This window comes from Hoplias malabaricus, chromosome 2, assembly GCF_029633855.1.
Source record: "Hoplias malabaricus isolate fHopMal1 chromosome 2, fHopMal1.hap1, whole genome shotgun sequence".
NCBI lineage: Eukaryota > Metazoa > Chordata > Actinopteri > Characiformes > Erythrinidae > Hoplias > Hoplias malabaricus.
Genome location: NC_089801.1, coordinates 79,097,414 through 79,119,914, shown reverse-complemented (window position 1 = coordinate 79,119,914; position 22,501 = coordinate 79,097,414). Strand labels below are relative to the sequence as shown.

General features: G+C 44.2%; 1 protein-coding gene across 1 annotated transcript in view; it reads left to right on the top strand.

Annotated features, from left to right (window-relative positions):
* Positions 1 to 4,549: 4,549 nt before the first annotated feature.
* The window catches only part of LOC136678230 (uncharacterized), a 67,300-nt gene continuing 49,348 nt past the window's right edge, over positions 4,550 to 22,501 (top strand). Inside the window, exons 1-13 of the mRNA XM_066656199.1 lie at positions 4,550 to 4,731; positions 4,920 to 5,111; positions 5,585 to 6,055; positions 6,477 to 6,658; positions 8,646 to 8,775; positions 10,293 to 10,434; positions 10,500 to 11,043; positions 11,094 to 11,401; positions 11,926 to 11,985; positions 12,711 to 13,453; positions 16,971 to 17,084; positions 18,192 to 18,305; positions 21,998 to 22,111. Of these exons, the coding sequence (XP_066512296.1) occupies positions 4,550 to 4,731; positions 4,920 to 5,111; positions 5,585 to 6,055; positions 6,477 to 6,658; positions 8,646 to 8,775; positions 10,293 to 10,434; positions 10,500 to 11,043; positions 11,094 to 11,401; positions 11,926 to 11,985; positions 12,711 to 13,453; positions 16,971 to 17,084; positions 18,192 to 18,305; positions 21,998 to 22,111 (3,296 nt within the window). The remainder of the gene's footprint in view (positions 4,732 to 4,919; positions 5,112 to 5,584; positions 6,056 to 6,476; positions 6,659 to 8,645; positions 8,776 to 10,292; positions 10,435 to 10,499; positions 11,044 to 11,093; positions 11,402 to 11,925; positions 11,986 to 12,710; positions 13,454 to 16,970; positions 17,085 to 18,191; positions 18,306 to 21,997; positions 22,112 to 22,501) is intronic.

The following is a 22,501-nucleotide window of genomic DNA, read 5'->3' as shown; positions in this document are numbered from 1 at the left end:
TTTTTCAAAAAGAATTATTCATAAATGTGCCGCTCTATGACTCAAATATCATAGTGTGAAAACCAAAGACAATCATTTTTAAACTTTAAACACTGTTTTCCAGACTACAGTCATGATCTCTAGTGTCTTTTGAATTGAACGTTTTTTACAGTGTTTAACGTTCTAATATAACTGTCATTTTCAGGAAATGTGAATTACTAACAGGAGTTAATTATTAACTGCTGTTATCCACAAACACCACAACTACACCACAATGAAACCTTATGAACACTGTACCTGAGAAAAAAGGTACAAGACTGCACTTGTCTCCCTGGTAACACTACAGTTGTATTTAACCATAATGTTTTGGGAAATTTGAAATATTACTATTCAGTTTGATTTAACCATTTCATGGCCTTCAGCATTCTTCAATTTATGGAATTGTGTTGTTATTCTTATGACGTTTGTAATGCTATTACTTCACATTCTTACAGTAAAAATGTATGAACATTATAATCTGGGTGATCTAGAACATGTTCTTCAAGACTGCAGTGGAATGGTCTGGTAACAGTTTGGGCCATATGTGTAAATTAATCATCATTCCCTCCATTTTATAGACCTTTCTGGACTTTTTAAGGGTTGTAAACCGTTCTTTTAGCCACTCAGTTCTGTTTTTAATATTAACTGTAGTGAATTATGTGGAATTATGTTTAAAATTCCTTTTCTATGAATTTTCAGTATCTGCTCTTTTCTGTGAGTCCCCCCTCTCGCTCTCACACGTTCTACCGTAAACCGCGATGTAGACGCGCACAGGAAATCCTAGTGTAGATGGCGTGATGCGTATTTGCGAAGTGCACAGGGTGTGACCGTGGTACTGTAGGGCAATGCGGGGGAGCAGACCGTTAGGGAGCCCCTTGAACGAGACGGACGCGTTGAGAAGGGACTCGGTGATCACGTTCTGCCGAACAAGGTAAGGGCTCCAGCGCCAGTGGAGGCTGCGGAAATGGAAATAGACCCGGTTTTTAAAGCTCCTATTAAAAGGAAGAAGGAGCGCGTTGGGAGAAAAGCCAGTAAACAGGTCAGACTTGTGGATGACTCAGACAGTGATGGCGGACTCTCTGACTCAGGGTGGTCAGTTCTCAGGAAGATGCTTTACCCTCTGTTTATTCTGTTGATGACATTAATTATTTACTGAAGCGCACCAAAGGGCTACGGGGGGTGCAGGTCACTGACCATTTCTCAGATGGTCCTCAGTTTGCCTTCACTGAACTGGAACTGTTTCGTATAAAAATTACTGACCAAATTAAAAAGGGAGAGTAACAGTGAAGACTGATGCAGAGGTTTAGTTTACTCTTAACTGGGTTGTTTTTTTCTTATGGAGCGGGTTTTCTTTATATTCTCTTTTAATGGAGGGGTTTAAGATCGCGACTCTGAATGTGAATGGTGCGAGGGACTGTGTGAAAAGATCCAAAGTGTTTGAATTAATTAAACAAAAAAGACTTGATGTGGTTCTTCTCCAGGAAACACACAGTGATGAGGGCAATGGAGCAGACTGGACTAAGCAGTGGGATGAGCTCAGCATTTTAAGCCATAACACCTCTCTCAGTGGTGGGGTGGGGCTTTTATTTGCACTGAGTTTTATTCCCTGTTCTTATGATGTTGAGGAAGTGGTAAGAGGGAGGCTTTTAAAAATAAGAGCATGTTTTGATAGTGATATTTTTATTTTTATTTTTATTTTTATTTGTGTTTATGCACTGACTCTGGGGCCTGAGAGAATGGTCTTTTTAAAAACACTTAATGATGTACTAGAGAGCATCAACTCAGAGGAATTTTTAATTTTGGGGGTGATTTTAACTGCACTACTGACAGTTTAGACAGGAATCACTTAGAACCACATCCTGCCTCTCACAGACGGCTGACGGAGATTGTGCGAATGAGATCCCCACATGTAGTATTTCAACTCTTGCACGGGTGGAGATCAGCCCTCACCGCCGAGGACTAGTTTCTCCTGAAGGACTCTATTACAGCAACTGAGCTTGAGAAAAAGGAACCATTCCCAAACGTGGGCGACTGCAGGGGCCCGCTCCTGGAGTTTAAGGGGGAAGCCAGCATAGTCTTAGGGGTGGTCAGTGGAAAACTTTTGTACAAAGCTTGTGTAAAAGCTCTAAACAAGAAAAGGCTGGAGGGTAGGTCGGACTCTTCGTGGCGCAGGGAGCTAGTGTTAGATAATGACACAAAGCCAGAGTGGAGGGTCTTATACAAACCACCTTTAACCAAAAAAACTGCTGATCTTCAATGGAGAATTCTCCATGGCATTGTCTCAGTGAACTCTTTTATCTCTGTTTTAAATCCTGGAGTTTCCCACAAATGTCCATTCTGTACATAAAGAGAGACAGTGTTTCATGCTTTTACACAATGTTTTAGGCTCCGTCCTCTTTTTAATGTTTTACAGAATGTTTTTATACATTTTAATGTTACTTTTACACCACAGCTTTTTATCCTCGGGGTTAAATACGTCCGAAGCCAGAAGCACAAATGCCAACTAATGAACTTTGTCCTTGGTCAAGCTAAACTCACAATATACTTGAGCAGGAAGAACAAAGTCACACTGGAAATGGATGATGACGCCATGCAGATTTTTTCGAGGCTAATTAGAGCGAGAATAAAGATTGATATTAACTTTTATAAAAGCATGAATGACTTGGAGGGGTGTTATGTTCTTTTTCTAACTTCGCTCGGTGTTTCACTATGGGAATCGCCTTGGGCGTGACCAACTACGGAAGCTCCAATTGCATCACGTCTGTCCATGACAGACAGGTCAACTTGTGATGAGGCTCCACCTCTCCCCCTTAGCCACAGTCGGCCTCCCTGAGAGGGTTATTCGTGCTTTCTTCCCGTGAAGGACTACAATTTCCCTCAGCGCTCTAGGCAAGGCTGTGCTCGCTAAACAGTTCTTAGACGGGCCGTCATTGGAATCCGTCGCCGAACGCAACCGCAGCTTAGCATTAGAAGTGCTGAATAAGTCCCTTCATCAAGAAGTGCATTTTTCGCTGTTAATTCAGCTACAGAGAAGGGCGACTGCGTCGAGGTGAGCTCTTCTCTGGCTAACTCGGTAGCTTTCGTATTAAATTACTGGAGCTACTATTGTGCTATCCCTACTTAGCATTAGCTTGCCAAAGTAGGATCACCATAGCTTGAGGTTAAACGCATCAAGGCGGGCCTTATTTGTCATCTTGGCCAACGGGCTAGTTAGCTGGCCCCTAGATATCTCTAAGAATTTAGCTAACGTGTCATGATGAGCTATATTTCTTTTATCAGGCCTTGTTGACGTTAATTAAACTTAAGTCCCTACTTAAGTTCTCTCTCCTCTCAACCACAATGTCCTCGGTTTCGACCCCCACCAAAGGGAAGGAACCAGACGTTAAAGAGGCTGCATCCCGCCCGTGTCCAGCGTCATGCGGAGCCACCATCTCGGGCAGGGACCCTCACGCACTGTGCATTCTGTGTATGGGCAATAAACACGCCCAAGCGTCACTGGTAGACACGCAAACATGCACTCACTGTGCTTTGATGCCACAGAAAGTAAGAGAAAGGAGGTTGAGAGTGGCTGTAGCGAACGTAAAGGACCCCATCTGTCTGGGGCGATACCCAAAGCTACAGCCAGCGACCATCAGCCACGAGCCTCCATGAGCTGGGCAGACGTGATGGAAGATGAATCCCCCGAAATGCCTTCCCTTTTTGCGGATGTTCTCACTCAAGCGGAAGGGGAGCCGGGGGGCGAGGACTCGGAGGGCGATGCCAACTCTGATCTCCTCTGTGTGGGTGACATGGAGGAGGATGAAGAGGATGACTCCACCTTCCCGGCCCAACAGCCTAGACCACTCAATGCATCCGACACTGGCTCTCAGGTTGACAATAACCTGTATGAGGTGTGTAAACGGGCTGCCGCTAAACTGGCCATACCTTGGCCAGCAGCATTGAACAAAACAGGAGCAGAAAGGGACCTTTATGATGGGAAAAGGCTCCCTCCAGCGCAACCCTCAATTCGACAGCTTCTTCCTGCGGTCAATGCCTGCATGAAGGAGATGGGTCGCTGCTGGTCCAGCCCTTTCAAGAGCAAGTTCCCCACAAAGGGATGCTCTAAGCTGGAAATTCATGGGATAGTGGAGCTGGGGCTGACTGGACCCCTGACAGTAGAGCCTTCAGTGGCCTACCACCTCCATCCTAACCGCCACATCATCTCAGCCTCCTCTAACATTTCTCGACCCAGTAAAACGGATCGCCTCACAGCATCCATTTTTCAACGTGTGTACAAATTTGCTGCCCAGTCAGTGTGCTCTCTGAATGCTGTCACACTTCTGCCAGCATATCAGGCAGAAATTCTGGAGGAAATGGGGCGGCAGTTGGATTCAGGGGCACCGAATCCCGTTCTCTGGGACGAAATTTGTGTTGTGAATGACCTGCTTCTTTGCTCCTTCTGTGGGGATGTGTCATGGGTCTGGCCGTGTCAGGAGAGAGAGCTCTTTTGCTAAACCTGTCAGGCCTTAGTGACAGCCAATAGGCAGAGATCATGGACGTGGCTTTTGACCCCACCAAGGGTCTTTTCGGACCAGCTTTGGAGAAAATGAGAGAAACTAGTACTATCAGAAAGCAAGATGATGAGGCATTTCATCTGTGTTTGCCATGCAGACATGTGCCTCACCCCCCTCCATCAGCTCAGCAAGGCTTTGCAGTCACGGCCGTAAGAGCTAGGTGTGGGGGGGGCAAAGCTCAGAGGCCAAACATGGGGGCTCAACAAGTCAGTCAGCGACCTAGAACAGTTAACCCCGGGCCGTGGGGAAAACAGTCCTTTGCAGCTGTAGCAGCTAAGAACCGTCTGCCTCCCCCCCTACAGTAGAAAATAAAAACAAAACAAAGTTTTCTCTGTCTACGGCCACTAGAGGGGGCTCACGCCCCTTCTTTGAGCGGAGACGCCTGTCTCTACGTGAGATCGACGTCATCAATCCACGACAGAGGCTCTTTTGCAGCTCGGGCAGCCCAGTGGCGCGCATTCGCTATTCATCCATGGGTCCAGTCCACAGTTTCTCGCGGGTACAGACTGCAGTTTACTATGAAACCGCCAAAATTCAACGGTGTGTTGGTCTCTTTGGCCAGCGGGGATTCAGCTCTCATCCTAAGGGAAGAGATTATATCCCTATTAAACAAAAAAGCGATCATTTCAGAAAAGGAAAGTCAGCAGGGTTTTCACTTCCGCTACTTTGTCGTTCCAAAGAAAGAGGGCGCAGCACCCCGCCCTCTCTTGGATCTCCGTGTGCCTACAAATATCAAACGGTCCCGTTCGGGCTATCTTTGGCACCACGGGTATTCAGCAAATGTGTGGAACCAGCACTTGCCCCGTTGAGAAACAAAGGGATCAGGATTTTTTCTTATATAGACAATTACCTTGTTTGTTCCCGCACGAGGGAACAAGCTCTCAGAGATTCCAACACAGTGTTGAATCACTTAGAGAATCTGGGGTTCAAAATAAACCTGACCAAGAGTCATCTAGAGCCCTCACAGTGCACAGATTACTTAGGCCTGACTATAAACTCCCTCTCCTATCGAGTTCGGCTGTTGGAGAGGAGAGTAACGTCATTAAAACAATGTCTTTCCCATTTTCGATTGGGGAAGGTGGTCTCGTTACGGCTTTGTCTACGCATGCTGGGACTCATGGCTTCAGTCGTTTCAGTGGTGCAGTGGGGACTTCTCATGATGAGAGATTTTCAACGATGGGTAGCGTCACTGCGGTTATGCACCCGCAGTCATCTCTACCACCCTGTCAAAGTGACAGCAGCTTGTGTGACGGCTCTCCATCATTGGAGAAACTCTGTTGTCTTAACAATGGGGATTCCCCTTGGGGGCGTGTCCGCGAGGATAACTCTAACGACGGATGCGTCTTTGTTAGGCTGGGGAGCAACTCTGATGGGCAGAGCTGTGAATGGGTTGTGGCCCCCCCAGCTCAGTCTGGCTCACATAAATTATCTGGAGCTTCTCACAGTGGTCTTGGCACTGAGACACTTATAGGATTTTCTTCAAGGTCAGCATGTTTTGGTGAAAACGGACAACTCTACTATGGTGGCTTATATAAACCGCCAGGGTGGGACACGCTCACTACAGCTACACAAGCTGGCTTAAAGGCTTCTCCTGTGGAGCAGCACCCGGTTTTTGTCCATTGGCGCGACACATGTACCGGGGATACTGAACAGAGGGGCGGATCTTCTGTCAAGGGGAAATCCTCTGTACGAAGATTGGAGACTTCACCCGCAAGTGGTGACTCAGTTGTGGCAGGAAAACGCACAATGTCTTCTTTATTTTTCCCTGTGGGACGAAAACGCACCTCTGGGTGTGGATGCTCTAGCCCACCCATGGCCAAACGTCCTTCTTTATGCGTTTCCTCCCTTAAGCTTGATTTCTCCCACACTGACGCGAGTGAGGGAACAGGTCTCTTATTCTAATAGCTCCACATTGGCCGTCGAAGCACTGGGTGGCGGAGATTGTTCAAATGCTTGCGGGCCAGCCTTGGCCGCTCCCATTGAGGAGGGACCTATTGTCACAGGCGAATGGGGAAATATATCATCCCCACCCAGACAAGATGGCACTTTGGGCCTGGCCCATGAGAGGTGGAATCTGAATGTGATAGGTCTGCCACCTGCTGTCATTGATACAATTCAAAGAGCCAGGGCTATTTCTACGCGCACATTATATGACCATAAATGGCGAGTTTTTGAAAATTGGTGCGTACTAAGAAATGTCACTCCTTTTCAGTCCTCAGTTTCGGAGCTTCTCTGCTTTTTTCAAGAGTTGTTGGATAAAGGGAAAGCTTTTTCAACAATCAAGGTGTATTTAACAGCCATCTCAGCTTGTCATGTGGGTTTTGGGGATAAGCCTGCAAGACAGCATGCTCTGGTCTCTCGGTTTATGAAAGGGGCACGCCGTAAACGGCCTGTCTGCAGACCTTTGGTTCCGCTGTGGGACTTGTCCTTGGTACTTGATGGACTCTGTTGTCACCCTTTTGCATATTTAGAGGGAGTGGGGCTGAAGTTTCTTTCCATTAAAACAGCTTTGCTCTTGGCACGGACCACAGCAAAGCGAGTTGGTGAATTACAGGCATTAGCCATCCGCCCTTCATGTTTGCAGTTTGAACCAGGCTACACTAAGGTGCACCTGTGTCCTAATCCTGTATTTGTGCCAAAAGTGATAGGCTCGGCTTACAGATGTCCGACAGTAGAACTGGCGGCTTTTTACCCCCCATCTTTTAACACTGTGGAGGATCAGAAACTTAACAGCTTGTGCCATGTAAGGGCCTTGCATCAGTATATAGATAGAACTGCTGGTTTTAGGAGACATGATCAGCTATTTGGATCATGGGCCACTCCTCATAAAGGAAAATCCTTGTCTCGTCAACGGTTGTCACATTGGATTGTAGAGGCTATAGCAGTGGCATATAGATGTAAGGGCTCACAACCACCAGAGGGTCTACGAGCCCATTCCACTAGAGGTATGGCAACATCCTGGGCATTGTTTAAGGGTGTTTTAGTACTGGACTTATGCGCTGCTGCGAGCTGGGCCTCAGTGAACACGTTTGCACGGTTCTACCGGCTAGATGTTTCAGGTCCATCTTTAGCACATGCAGTACAGGAGGCTGGTGTGTCTGATTCATTCTGATGGGACATTTATCCAGAACCTTCTTTCTATTGTCTGGAGAGTGCAGTCCAGGAGTTGTCTATATCTCCCATAGTGAAACACTGAGCGAAGTTACAAAAAGAACTTTGGGTTACTTGACGTAATCCCTGGTTCTTTTATAACAGAGTGAGGTGTTTCACCAACTTTTCCCTCCCTGCACTGGGATGGGAAGAAATCTCTCTAGAATAACCCTCTCAGGGAGGCCGACTGTGGCTAAGGGGCAGAGGTGGAGCCTCATCACAAGTCGACCTGTCTGTCATGGACAAACGTGATGCAATTGGAGCTTCCATAGTTGGTCACGCCCAAGGCGATTCCCATAGTGAAACACCTCACTCTGTTATCAAAGAACCAGGGATTACGTCAAGTAACCCAAAGTTTTTTACTGTTGCCATGTTTTAATTTGTGTTCTTTTACACGTCTATTTATTTATTTAAATTTTTTTTGTTTTCATTAATTATGATATTTGTTATTGTACAGTTTTGACATGTGGATTGATTTATAATAAAGGTGTGTTAAAAACTAAAAAAAAAAAGTCTCTCTCTCTCTCTGCCCATCTCTCACCTTTTAGACCGGATGGATTGGTTTCTGCTGGATTTTCTTTGTTTCTTTTTAACTGTCTTAGGGCTGGACAGTAATTTTATATCAATATATATCACAATATTAAATGTTTCAATAACAAAGATATGATTTTAATACACATTTTCAATAATTTCTGTTACTGACTGACTGTCATTACGGGGCACTGCCCTCAATTTTAAAGTTAGTTTATAAATATTAATATTGACAAAGCCAAGAGGGTGTTGTTTAACGGTAATGTCTTGTTTCTTTCAGTTCTTGGCAGTTTTTCATTGGCTTTTTTTATTGTTCATATCGATATGAGAATGATCCTATTGACTGAAATTAAGAAATGTATTGTGATATAAATTTTGGTCTGTATCATCCAGACTTTAATGAGAATATCTTTTCACAGGAAGCAGAGAAGAATGTCCAGTGTCCAGCTTTATCTATAAAATATAGAAACTTCATGATGGAGCCTCATGACTTCAGCAGCGGAAAAAGAACTTCAGACTCAAAGTGCGTTACTTTCTATTACTGATTTTATATATCATTACTTTTTCCAATTTTATTGATTCCTGCTGCTCACTTGTCAGTGATGTTGATTCCCAGAGGTCCCAGTCGTACGATGCAGTATTTAATTATGGAATATTCGAGGGATAAATCAGAATGTTAAGTTTAAATAAGTAGCACACATTGTCTTAAGCAGATAATAGACGTAAGTATTTTTATTCAGTAAGATTACTTGTTCTGCTGCACTGTGGCTTAATCTGCTCTTTCTTTTACTGATGATATCACCAGCTTTTAAAAACACACATTCAACCTAATACAAAAAAAAACATTGTTTCTCGAGAAACGCTTTGACAGTGGGTGGAACGTCCCATCCCTAGTAACAAAGAGCCTTTAAGTTTTTCTTGAGTTTTCTTGTGTGTGTGTGTGTGTGTGTGTGTGTGTGTTTTAATAATAATACATTTTATTTCATCTGTCACTCAAGGACACCTTACAGAAAAAAGTAGACAATAGAATAAATAATAAAGAAACAAAAGAGTAAGCAACATTAAAACAAGTTAGAATAAGACAGCACAACTGAGTCAGTCTTAAGCAGGTGGGTTTTGAGTGTGGACTTGAATTGTAAAAGTGAGTTTATATTCTGTGACAGAACGGACAATACAAGACCACTAGATAAATATTTCTGTTCCCCTCTTATTCCTCATAGCCCTTTCTGTCCCTGTTTTATCTCACAGTAGCCCACACCTACATTATTCTTTTTCAATTTTACATCCATATTGCTAGCTTGGTAACCAATCTCACCCTTTCAGTTAAAATATACTACTGAGTTGTAAAACAGATATTTCATACTTACATAGGACTTACTGCACCTTCCTGTTCAAAAAAAGGGCCCAAACTGAGTTTTAGGTGTCCTTAAATAGTGCCTGAGCAAATTCAGACCTGCCTGTTGGAGCCAGGTTGGGTTGGTCCATTTGAGTGAGGGGGGGGTTGTATGATTGGAAATATTTTTCTTTTATTTTCATTTTAGATTTAACCTTGTTCATGATGTATGTTTGTAGTTTGATTAGTATCAAGTAGTCACTTTTTGAACAAGGGTTTTGCAGAGTAGAATTGCATGTTTGTTTGTTTTTTTTTCTTTGATTGTCTCCCCCTGTAGAAGAGGAGGAGTGGTACATGCTGAATTAGTTAAGCCACTAGGAGTCTATATAAGGACTCATTTTGAGGACAGAAGGGGGAGCGAAGGTTGGAGAGTTGGCTGAATAGATGTGCCAAGAAAGTATCTTTATATTGGAAGAGAAAAGATTGTTCCCTCTAATCCCCTGTTTGTAATTGGTAACTAGGTTATTTATTTTATTTTTTATTTTTTTTTATTTTTCATGTTTCACTAAATAAAGCACCCTTGCACTGAAGGCACTATTGTGGTTTGCCATCATTTAATTAATTTATAGTTATTTATTTTATTAACCCATAACCTTGTCGAGACATACTACCCTCACCAGTGAGCAAGGTGTGACATATGGTGGCAGCGGTGGGATGGCAAGCCACAAGAAAGTGAATGTGCCAAAGAGAACTGGATTGCGGTCACAGAAAGTGGTTCCAGTGAAGACAAAGTTACCTGCAACAGACTCGGACACCGATGAGCAGTGGGGCACAATGGACTCTGAGGAGGTGTCTGGGAGACCTCAGGGGTGTCTGAGCTAACCATACTGCTCGGCCAGTTTCTCTCCACTCAGCAAGATCGGGAGGAAAGGCTATTTCATGAGTTCCGTGAACTGAGGACCAGCCTTGCAAAAACAACCCCAGAGCATGTCATTGTTGGGTCAGGGGATACGGCTGCAGTTGGGACACCAACTTCATTGTCTTTGAATGACCAGAGCCCCAGAATACCTCTTCCAACACCTGCACCGCGACGTTCACAAGTGTTTGATCTTCCGGAGTCTCAGGAGTCAGTCTCTCAACCACCACTGGTTACTACTCAGTCTATACCAGCAGAACCTATCCAGAGGCCCAGAGAAATGTATCGGACTGATCCAAAAATGCCTGTTTTTCAAGCTGGAGAAGACATGGAGAATTATCTCCTCCACTTTGAAAGGCTAGCAAGAACCTGGGGATGGCTAAGGGACAAATGGGCTTACCGACTTGTTCCATTGCTGACAGGCAAGGCCCTTGAAGCTTACACAGCCATGGATGAGGAGATTTCCAACTCATATCCAGATCTGAGGGAGGCACTGCTCGCCAAGTTTGACATATCTTCTATCGTCAGCGATTCAGGGCGAGGTTGATACCAGCAGGAGAAACACCAAAAGAGACTTATAACCGTCTGAAAGGACTTTATCGCCGCTGGGTTAAACCAGAGCTAAAAAGTAAGGAAGAGATCGGGGAGCTCATCATCCTGGAGCAGCTGTTACGGATCCTACCAACCGATGTCCGCACCTGGGTCCAGGAGCATGAGCCGGCAAACGGACTGACTGCTGCACAGTTGGCTCAACAATACCTGAATGCTCGACGAGGTTTGTCACGTTCCTCAGCAAATCCAGCTAGGGAACTAAAGCTTCCAGAGGGAAATATCCTTCCTTATGGGGAACAAGGCCAACCTAAAGATGTGCGAGATGGACAAAAAGCCAAAGGTATTCTGGTTTGTTTTGTTTTGTCGCCAGCAAGGACATAAAGCATCTGTATGCCCTCTTAAGAAGCCTAAACTGTCTAATTACTGTTATGTGCCAAGAGAGGGAGATGTGGTCTTACAAGACAAAGATAAGACAGTGAAAAATCAATGTGGAGAAATGTCACTCAGTAGTTTGGGGAACTCCAAAGACATTTTAGTAGAGGTTAATGGTCAGCCTCTGCAGGCTTTGTTGGACACTGGGAGTGCCATGTCTTTGATAAAGGGGGAATTTTTGCCACCTAGCATGGTTGATTTTTCCAGACTAACAAAAATACAATGTGTACATGGTGAGGTAAAGGAATATCCCACAGCTGATATTACACTTGGGGTCTCGGACAATGTATTTCTATTGTGGGTGGGTGTGGTCAATGATTTGCCAAAAGATATGGTAATTGGAAGGGACTTACCCGTGCTGTCCGAATTGCTGGGGGAGGTAGTGCGGCCCAAGGTTAATTTGTCCTGTGCAGTCTTGACACGTTCCCATACCAAAACAGGTATTGAGCCACTACCTTCTATGTCTGATAGCCTGTTTGAGGGTGGGACGAAGGGACCACGTAAGTCACGCCAGAAACGATGAATAGAGAAAGCACTGGGATCACCCGTACCCCCACTAAACACAACTAATCTTACCAGCACGAGCCAATGGCAGGTTCCCATAAACATAGCTAAGCTTCAGAGAAAGGATGCATCCCTGGCTCATTTATACAAGCAGGTGGGGGAAGAGAAAGGCAATGGGTCACTTAGTTGTAAAGACCGTTATGTTCTTGAGAACAACATTCTTTATTTGGCAGATTCACCTAACAACCGTTTGATTGTCCCCAGTAGCTGCCGACCTTTAGTCTTACATCTTGCACACACTATTCCATGGGCAGGCCACCTGGGTCAAAATAAAACCTACCTCAGGGTTAGCCACCGCTTTTTCTGGCCTTCTATGTATGCGGATGTCCAGGAATACTGTAGTTCATGCCCTGACTGCCAAAAAACCAGACACATTCGTCATTTTGACAGAGCACCTTTACAGCCCATGCCCATTATTTCAACACCATTTAAACGTATTGCAATGGATATCATAGGTCCCCTTGAGAAGAGCAGTTCTGGACACAGATACATATTGGTTGTTTGTGATTATGCCACCAGATTCCCAGAGGCATTTCCCCTACGCTCTATCACCACACCTAAAATCATTACTGCCCTTGTGCAATTCTTTTCTAGAGTGGGATTCCCTCAGGAAATCCTCACTGATCAGGTCACAAATTTTACGTCACGTCTCATGTCACAGTTTTTTCAGCACCTGGGCATCACTGGAATTCACACCACACCCTATCATCCACAAACTGATGGTCTGGTTGAGAGGTTCAATCAAACCCTAAAGACCATGTTGAAAAAGTTTGTGTCTGACACTGGAAAGGACTGGGACAAATGGCTACCCTTCCTCCTCTTTGCATACCGGGAGGTACCCCAAGCTTCAACTGGGTTCTCACCGTTTGAGCTTCTTTATGGATGGTCTGTTCAGGGACCCCTTGATCTGTTGCGCCACCAGTGGGAGAACAACCCTGAAGTTGGTAAAGAAAGCATTGTCAGCTTTGTCCTACAGATGAGAGATCGTCTGAAAGCCTATAGAGAAGAGGCCAGTCTGCACCTGGAGAAAGCCCAGTATAATCAGAAAACATGGTATGACCAAAAAGCCCGTCTGCGTGAATTTAAACCTGGACAGAAGGTCCTTTTGCTACTTCCCACCTCCACCAACAAACTTCTGGCAAAATGGCAGGGGCCTTTTGAAGTCCTACGAAAGCAAGGGCCAGTGACCTATGAAGTACTGCATCCTGAAAAGGGGAAAAAATCACAAACATACCATGTTAACCTCATGAGACAATGGAAGGAATGCACAGAACCCAACCTTGTCCTGATGGTCCAGCAAGTGGAAGAGGATGGTGAAGATGAGATTGATGAACTCTTATCGTGGAAGTCTTCACATAAGCCTACACTAGGCCATCTGACTCCTCTTCAACAAATAGATTTGAGGTGTGTATTTAATAGACATCCTTCCCTTTTCCAATCTAAGCCTGGGCGCACACATGTCACACAGCATAGTATTCATCTTAAAAGACGATCATCCCATCCGACAGAGGCCTTATCATGTACCAGAAAGACTTGTCGAACCTCTTAAGGCTGAGGTCCGCACTATGCTGGATCTGGGGGTCATTGAACCATCAGATAGTGAGTGGTGTAGCCCAATAGTGATTGTCCCTAAACCTGACGGAACCTTAAGGGTCTGTATTGATTTTAGAACATCATGGACCATGTTCTGAGAGGCTGTGAAGCTTACAGTTCAGCATATATTGATGATGTCGTGATATTTAGCAACAACTGGAGTGACCACCTCAAGCATGTGGTAGAGGTCTTAGAACGAATTGACAGAGCTGGCTTGACACTCAATGTGGACAAATGTGAATGGGGTCAGGTGGAGACTCGGTACTTGGGATACCACCTTGGAAGAGGTCTAATACAACCACAGGTTGACAAGGTGGAAGCTATTAGAAATAGTCCCAGACCTCACACCAAAAAACAAGTGCGGTCTTTCCTTGGCTTGGTTGGATGGTATCGTAGGTTTATTCCACAGTTTGCCACCATTGCTGCCCCACTGACCGAACTGACCCTCAAATCTGCAAAGAATCCAGTCCGATGGACGGAGGATTGTGAGAGGTCATTCACAGTCTTGAAAAATGCTTTGTGTTCCAAGCTTGTTCTAATCAGCCCAGATTTTTCCAAGCCATTTACAGTACAGGTTGATGCTTCAGCTGTTGGAATTGGAGCAGTCTTATTACAAGGTACTAACGAACAGGAACAACCAGTGTTGTACCTTAGTAAGCTGTTACCAAGAGAGACAAGATATTCCACCGTGGAAAAAGATGCAATAAAATGGGCTTTGGAAAGTCTCCGTTATTATCTGCTGGGAAGACAATTTATGTTAGTAACTGATCACAGAGCTCTGACATGGATAAATTCAATGAAAGACGATAACTCACGCATTACCAGGTGGTACCTGGCCTTGCAACCCTTTGCTTTTCAAGTCTGTCATAAGCCTGGATGTCAGAACATTATGGCTGATTACCTTTCTTGTTTGCCGACCTTGGTCAAACCAGAGGAGGTGGTGGGTGATGTGACAGAACGGACAATACAAGACCACTAGATAAATATTTCTGTTCCCCTCTTCGTCATAGCCCTTTCTGTCCATGTTTTATCTCACAGTAGCCCACACCTACATTATTCTTTTTCAATTTTACATCCATATTGCTAGCTTGGTAACCAATCTCACCCTTTCAGTTAAAATATACTACTGAGTTGTAAAACAGATATTTCATACTTACATAGGACTTACCGCACCTTCCTGTTCAAAAAAAAGGGCCCAAACTGAGTTTTGGGTGTCCTTAAATAGTGCCTGAGCAAATTCAGACCTTCCTGTTGGAGCCAGGTTGGGTTGGTCCATTTGAGTGAGGGGGGGTGGTTGTATGATTGGAAATGTTTTTCTTTTATTTTCATTTTAGATTTAACCTTGTTCATGATGTGTGTTTGTAATTTGATTAGTATCAAGTAGTCACTTTTTGAACAAGGGTTTTGCAGAGTAGAATTGCATGTTTGTTTGTTTTTTTTTCTTTGATTGTCTCCCCCTGTAGAAGAGGAGGAGTGGTACATGCTGAATTAGTTAAGCCTCTAGGAGTCTATATAAGGACTCATTTTGAGGACAGAAGGGGGAGCGAAGGTTGGAGAGTTGGCTGAATAGATGTGCCAAGAAAGTATCTGTATATTGGAAGAGAAAAGATTGTTCCCTCTAATCCCCTGTATGTAAATGGTAACTAGTTTTTTCTTTTTTTCTTTTTCACGTTTCACTAAATAAAGCACCCTTGCACTGAAGGCACTATTGTGGTTTGCCATCATTTAATTAATTTATAGTTATTTATTTTATTAACCAATAACCTTGTCGAGACACACTACCCTCACCAGTGAGCAAGGTGTGACATATTCCTTATGTCCGGTGGTAAAAAATTCCAAATCTGGGGAACACATTGGCTGAAGGCTCTACTTCCCATGGTAGTGAGACAGGCGGAGGGGACAGTCAGATGAATGGAGAGAGATGATCTGAGAGTGCGAGACGGAGTAGCAAAATGGAGAAGATTGGAAAGATATGGAGGAGAAAAATTGTGGATGGCCTTGAATGTGAGCAGAAAGATTTTGTAATCGATGCGGCACTTGACAAGGACCCAGTGGAGCTGTTGCAAGACAGGAGTGATGTGGTGACTGGAGGGGGTTCTAGTGATAATTGTACTATTCATTATATAAAGCTACAGAAATTAACTGACAAACTGTATAAAAATCAGTGATAAAAATAATTGGCAGCAGATTAAATTTTCAAGTTTTTATTGATAATTCTTTAGTAACACAGATGTGTTTCTCCTTTGAATCATAGTGTAGCTTTAAGTCTCCTGTGGTGTGTTAATGGAGTGTGTGGTGTGTTAATGGAGTGTGCAGTGTTTGCGTGATGTGTTTGTGAGGTGTGTCATTGAAGTGTGCTGTGTTCGTGTGGTGTGTTGTTGGCATGTGAGGTGTGTTAGTTGAGTGTGCAGTGTCTGTGTGGTGTGTTCTTTGAGTGTGCAATGTTTGTGTGATGTGTTGGTTGAGTGTGCAGTGTTTGTGTGATGTGTTAGTTCAGTGTGCAGTGTTTGTGTGATGTGTTAGTTCAGTGTGTGGTGTTTGTGTGGTGTATTGGTTGAGTGTGCAGTGTTTGTGTGCTGTGTTAGTCGAGTGTGCAGTGTTTGTGTGCTGTGTTAGTCGAGTGTGCAGTGTTTGTGTGATGTGTTAGTCGAGTGTGCGGTGTTTGTGTGATGTGTTAGTTGAGTGCGCGGTGTATGTGTGATGTGTTAGTTGAGTGCGCGGTGTATGTGTGATGTGTTAGTTGAGTGCGCGGTGTTTGTGTGATGTGTTAGTTGAGTGTGTGGTGTTTGTGTGATGTGTTAGTTGAGTGTGCGGTGTTTGTGAGATGTGTTAGTTGAGTGTGCGGTGTTTGTGAGATGTGTCAGTTGAGTGTGCGGTGTTTGTGAGATGTGTTAGTTGAGTGTGCGGTGTTTGTGAGATGTGTCAGTTGAGTGTGCGGTGTTTGTGAGATGTGTTAGTTGAGTGTGCGGTGTTTGTGAGATGTGTTAGTTGAGTGTGCGGTGTTTGTGAGATGTGTTAGTTGAGTGTGCGGTGTTTGTGTGATGTGTTAGTTGAGTGTGTGGTGTTTGTGTGATGTGTTAGTTGTGCAGTGTGTTTGTGGAGTGTGTGGTGTTAGTGGAGAGTGCAGTGTCTGTGCGGTGTGTTAGTGGTGTGTGCAGTGTTTGTGGAGTGTGCTGTGTGTTTATGGAGTGTGCAGTGTCTGTGCTGTGTGTTTGTGGAGTGTGTTTTGTGTTAGTGGAGTGTGCACTGTCAGTGTTATGTGTCTGTGGAGTGTAAAGTGCCTAGTGTAGATTTAAGTCTTCCTTATGTCTCCACTTCACATTTCCAGAGAGCAGTCATTCAGATCAGAATCTCCAGAGCCCAGCTGTGTGTCTCTGAAGAGCAACAACTCAATGGTTGAGCCTCCAAAATTCAGCAATGAAAGAATCAGTTCTGATCAGAGGTGAGACATGAACCACATTCTAGTGAGTTTTAGCCAGACTCGCCTCAACAAGCAGCCTTTACTTTTTTTTTTCTTGAGTTTTCTTTTGTGTGTGTGTGTGTGAGGTGTGTTAGTGGAGTGTGCAGTGTTTGTGTGGCGTGTTTGTGGAAAGTGCAGTGTTTGTGTTGTGTGTCTGTGGAGTGTGCAGTGTTTGTGGATTGTGTGGTGTTTGTGTGGGGTTTTAATGAAGTGTGGAGTGTGTTGTGCTTGTGCTGTGTTAATGGAGTGTGTGGTGTGTTAATGGAGTGTGATGTGTTTGTTGTATTAGTGGAGTGTGCAATGTTTGTGTGGTGTGTTGTTGGCATGTGAGGTGTGTTAGTTGAGTGTGCAGTGTCTGTGTGCTGTGTTAGTTGAGTGTACAGTGTTTGTGTAATGTGTTAGTTGAGTGTGCGGTGTTTGTGTGGTGTGTTAGTTGAGTGTGCAGTGTTTGTATGATGTGTTATTTGAGTGTGCGGTGTTTGTGTGATGTGTCAGTTGAGTGTTCGGTGTTTGTGTGATGTGTCAGTTGAGTGTTCGGTGTTTGTGTGATGTGTTAGTTGAGTGTGCGGTGTTTGTGTGATGTGTTAGTTGAGTGTGCGGTGTTTGTGTGATGTGTTCGTTGAGTGTGCAATGTTTATGTGATGTGTTAGTTGAGTGTGCAGTATTCGTGTGATGTGTTAGTTGAGTGTGCGGTGTTCATGTGATGTGTTAGTTGAGTGTGCAGTGTTTGTGTGGTGTTTTAGTTGAGTGTGCGGTGTTTGTGTGGTGTGTTAGTTGACTGTGCAGTGTTTGTGTGGTGTGTTAGTGGAGTGTGCAGTGTGTTTGTGGAGTCTATGGTGTGTTAGTGGAGAGTGCAGTGTCTGTGCCGTGTGTTAGTGGTGTGTGCGGTGTTTGTGGAGTGTGCAGTGTGTTTGTGGAGTGTGCAGTGTCTGTGCTGTGTTAGTGGAGTGTGTGGTGTGTTAGTGGAGTGTGCAGTGTTTGTGTGTTTTGTGTTAGTGGAGTGTGCAATGTCAGTGTTATGTGTCTGTGGAGTGTAAAATGCCTAGCGTAGCTTTACCTCTTCTTTATGTCTCCACTTCACATTTCCAGGGAGCAGACATTCAGAGCAGAATCTCCAGAGCCCAGCTGTGTGTCTCTGAAGAGCAACAACTCAATGGTTGAGCCTCCAAAATTCAGCAATGAAAGAATCAATTCTGATCAAAGGTGAGACATGAACCACGTTCTAGTGAGTTTTAGCATGGCTCACCTCAACAAGCAGCCTTTTTTTTATTTTTTCTTGAGTTTTCTTGTGTGTGTGTGTGTGTGTGAGTTGTGTTAATGGAGTGTGCGGTGTTTGTGTGGCGTGTTTGTGGAAAGTGCAGTGATTGTGTGGTTTGTCTGTGGAGTGTGCAGTGCTTGTGTGGTGTGTTTGTGGATTGTGTTGTGCTTGTGGTGTGTTAATGGAGTGTGATGTGTTTGTTGTATTAGTGAAGTGTGAAATGTTTGCGTGATGTGTGTTATTGAAGTGTGCTGTGTTTTATGTGGTGTGTTGCTGGCATGCGAGGTGTGTGAGTGTTCTGTGTGTGATGTGTGTTATTGAAGTGTGCTGTGTTTTATGTGGTGTGTTGCTGGCATGCGAGGTGTGTGAGTGTTCTGTGTGTGATGTGTTAGTTGAGTGTGCGGTGTTCATGTGATGTGTTAGTTGAGTGTGCAGTGTTTGTGTGGTGTTTTAGTTGAGTGTGCGGTGTTTGTGTGGTGTGTTAGTTGACTGTGCAGTGTTTGTGTAATGTGTTATTTGAGTGTGCAGTGTTTGTGTGGTGTGTTAGTTGAGTGTGCAGTGTTTGTATGATGTGTCAGTTGAGTGTGCAGTGTTTGTGTGATGTGTCAGTTGAGTGTGCGGTGTTTGTATGATGTGTTAGTTGAGTGTGCAGTGTTTGTATGATGTGTTAGTTGAGTGTGCAGTGTTTGTATGATGTGTTATTTGAGTGTGCTGTGTTTGTGTGATGTGTCATTTGAGTGTGCTGTGTTTGTGTGATGTGTTAGTTGAGTGTGCAGTGTTTGTGTGATGTGTTAGTTGAGTGTGCAGTGTTTGTGTGGTGTTTTAGTTGAGTGTGCGGTGTTTGTGTGGTGTGTTAGTTGACTGTGCAGTGTTTGTGTGGTGTGTTAGTTGAAGGTGCTGTGTTTGTGTGATGTGTTAGTTGAGTGTGCGGTGTTTGTGTGATGTGTCAAATTCATGATTGTGTGGTTTGTCTGTGGAGTGTGCAGTGTTTGTGTGGTGTGTTTGTGGATTGTGGTGTGTTAATGGAGTGTGATGTGTTTGTTGTAATAGTGAAGTGTGAAATGTTTGCGTGATGTGTTTGTGACGTGTGTTATTGAAGTGTGCTGTGTTTGTGGTGTGTTGCTGGAATGTGAGGTGTGTTAGTGTTCTGTGTTATTTGAGTGTGCGGTGTCTGTGTGGTGTTAGTTGAGTGTGCAGTGTCTGTGTGGTGTGTTAGTTGAGTGTGCAGTGTTAGTTGAGTGTGCAGTGTCTGTGTGCTGTGTTAGTTGAGTGTGCAATGTTTGTGTAATGTGTTATTTGAGTGTGCAGTGATTGTGAGCTGTGTTAGTTGAGTGTGCAGTGCCTGTGTTATGTGTTATTTGAGTGTGCAGTGTTTGTGTGGTGTGTTAGTTGAGTGTGCGGTGTTTGTGTGATGTGTCAGTTGAGTGTGCGGTGTTTGTGTGATGTGTTAGTTGAGTGTGCGGTGTTTGTGTGGTGTGTTATTTGTGTGTGCAGTGTTTGTATGATGTGTTATTTGTGTGTGCAGTGTTTGTATGATGTGTTGTTTGTGTGTGCAGTGTTTGTATGATGTGTTATTTGAGTGTGCGGTGTTTGTATGATGTGTTATTTGAGTGTGCGGTGTTTGTGTGATGTGTCAATTGAGTGTGCGGTGTTTGTGTGATGTGTCAAATGAGTGTGCAGTGTTTGTGTGATGTGTTAGTTGAGTGTGCAGTGATTGTGTGATGTGTTAGTTGAGTGTGCAGTGTTTGTGTGATGTGTTAGTTGAGTGTGCAGTGTTTGTGTGATGTGTTAGTTGAGTGTGCGGTGTTTGTATGATGTGTTAGTTGAGTGTGCGGTGTTTGTATGATGTGTTATTTGTGTGTGCAGTGTTTGTATGATGTGTTGTTTGTGTGTGCAGTGTTTGTGTGATGTGTCAATTGAGTGTGCAGTGTTTGTGTGATGTGTTAGTTGAGTGTGCAGTGTTTGTGTGATGTTTTAGTTGAGTGTGCAATGATTGTGTGATGTGTTAGTTGAGTGTGCAGTGTTTGTGTGATGTGTTAGTTGAGTGCAATGATTGTGTGATGTGTTAGTTGAGTGTGCAGTGTTTGTGTGATGTGTTAGTTGAGTGTGCAGTGTTTGTGTGATGTGTTAGTTGATTGTGCAGTGTTTGTGTGATGTGTTAGTTGAGTGTGCAGTGTTTGTGTGATGTGTTAGTTGAGTGTGCAGTGTTTGTGTGATGTGTTAGTTGAGTGTGCAGTGTTTGTGTGATGTGTTAGTTGAGTGTGCAGTGTTTGTGTGATGTGTTAGTTGAGTGTGCGGTGTTTGTGTGGTGTGTTTGTTGAGTGTGCGGTGTTCATGTTATGTGTTCGTTGAGTGTGCAGTGTTTGTGTGGTGTTTTAGTTGACTGTGTGGTGTTTTAGTTGACTGTGTGGTGTGTTAGTTTACTGTGCAGTGTTTGTGTGGTGTGTTAGTTGAATGCGCAGTGTTTGTGTGATGTGTTAGTTGTGCAGTGTGTTTGTGGAGTGTGTGGTGTGTTAGTGGATTGTGCGGTGTTTGTGTGGTGTTTTAATGGAGTGTGTGGTGTATTAGTGAAGTGTGAAATGTTTGTGTGGCATGTTAGTTAAGTGTGCAGTATTTGTATGATGTGTTATTTGAGTGTGCGGTGTTTGTGTAATGTGTCAGTTGAGTGTGCAGTGTTTGTGTGATGTGTTAGTTGAGTGTGCAGTGTCTGTGCTGTGTTAGTTGAGTGTGCAGTGTCTGTGTGCTGTGTTAGTTGAGTGTGCAGTGTCTGTGTGCTGTGTTAGTTGAGTGTGCAGTGTTTGTGTGCTGTGTTAGTTGAGTGTGCGGTGTTTGTGTGGTGTGTTAGTTGAGTGTGCGGTGTTTGTGTGGTGTGTTAGTTGAGTGTGCAGTGTCTGTGTGGTGTGTTATTTGAGTGTGCGGTGTTTGTGTGGTGTGTTATTTGAGTGTGCGGTGTTTGTGTGGTGTGTTATTTGAGTGTGCGGTGTTTGTGTGATGTGTCAGTTGAGTGTGCGGTGTTTGTGTGATGTGTCAGTTGAGTGTGCAGTGTTTGTGTGATGTGTCAGTTGAGTGTGCAGTGTTTGTGTGCTGTGTCAGTTGAGTGTGCAGTGTTTGTGTGCTGTGTCAGTTGAGTGTGCAGTGTTTGTGTGGTGTGTCAGTTGAGTGTGCAGTGTTTGTGTGGTGTTTTAGTTGAGTGTGCGGTGTTTGTGTGGTGTGTTAGTTGAGTGTGCGGTGTTTGTGTGGTGTGTTAGTTGAGTGTGCAGTGTTTGTGTGATGTGTTAGTTGAGTGTGTGGTGTTTGTGTGATTTGTTAGTTGTGGAGTGTGTGGTGTGTTAGTGGAGTGTGCAGTGTGTTTGTGGAGTCTATGGTGTGTTAGTGGAGAGTGCAGTGTCTGTGCCGTGTGTTAGTGGTGTGTGCGGTGTTTGTGGAGTGTGCAGTGTGTTTGTGGAGTGTGCAGTGTCTGTGCTGTGTTAGTGGAGTGTGTGGTGTGTTAGTGGAGTGTGCAGTGTGTTAGTGGAGTGTGCAGTGTTTGTGTGTTTTGTGTTAGTGGAGTGTGCAATGTCAGTGTTATGTGTCTGTGGAGTGTAAAATGCCTAGCGTAGCTTTACCTCTTCTTTATGTCTCCACTTCACATTTCCAGGGAGCAGACATTCAGAGCAGAATCTCCAGAGCCCAGCTGTGTGTCTCTGAAGAGCAACAACTCAATGGTTGAGCCTCCAAAATTCAGCAATGAAAGAATCAATTCTGATCAAAGGTGAGACATGAACCACGTTCTAGTGAGTTTTAGCATGGCTCACCTCAACAAGCAGCCTTTTTTTTATTTTTTCTTGAGTTTTCTTGTGTGTGTGTGTGTGTGTGTGTGTGTGTGTGTGTGAGGTGTGTTAATGGAGTGTGCGGTGTTTGTGTGGCGTGTTTGTGGAAAGTGCAGTGATTGTGTGGTTTGTCTGTGGAGTGTGCAGTGCTTGTGTGGTGTGTTTGTGGATTGTGTTGTGCTTGTGGTGTGTTAATGGAGTGTGATGTGTTTGTTGTATTAGTGAAGTGTGAAATGTTTGCGTGATGTGTGTTATTGAAGTGTGCTGTGTTTTATGTGGTGTGTTGCTGGCATGCGAGGTGTGTTAGTTGAGTGTGCAGTGTTTGTGTGATG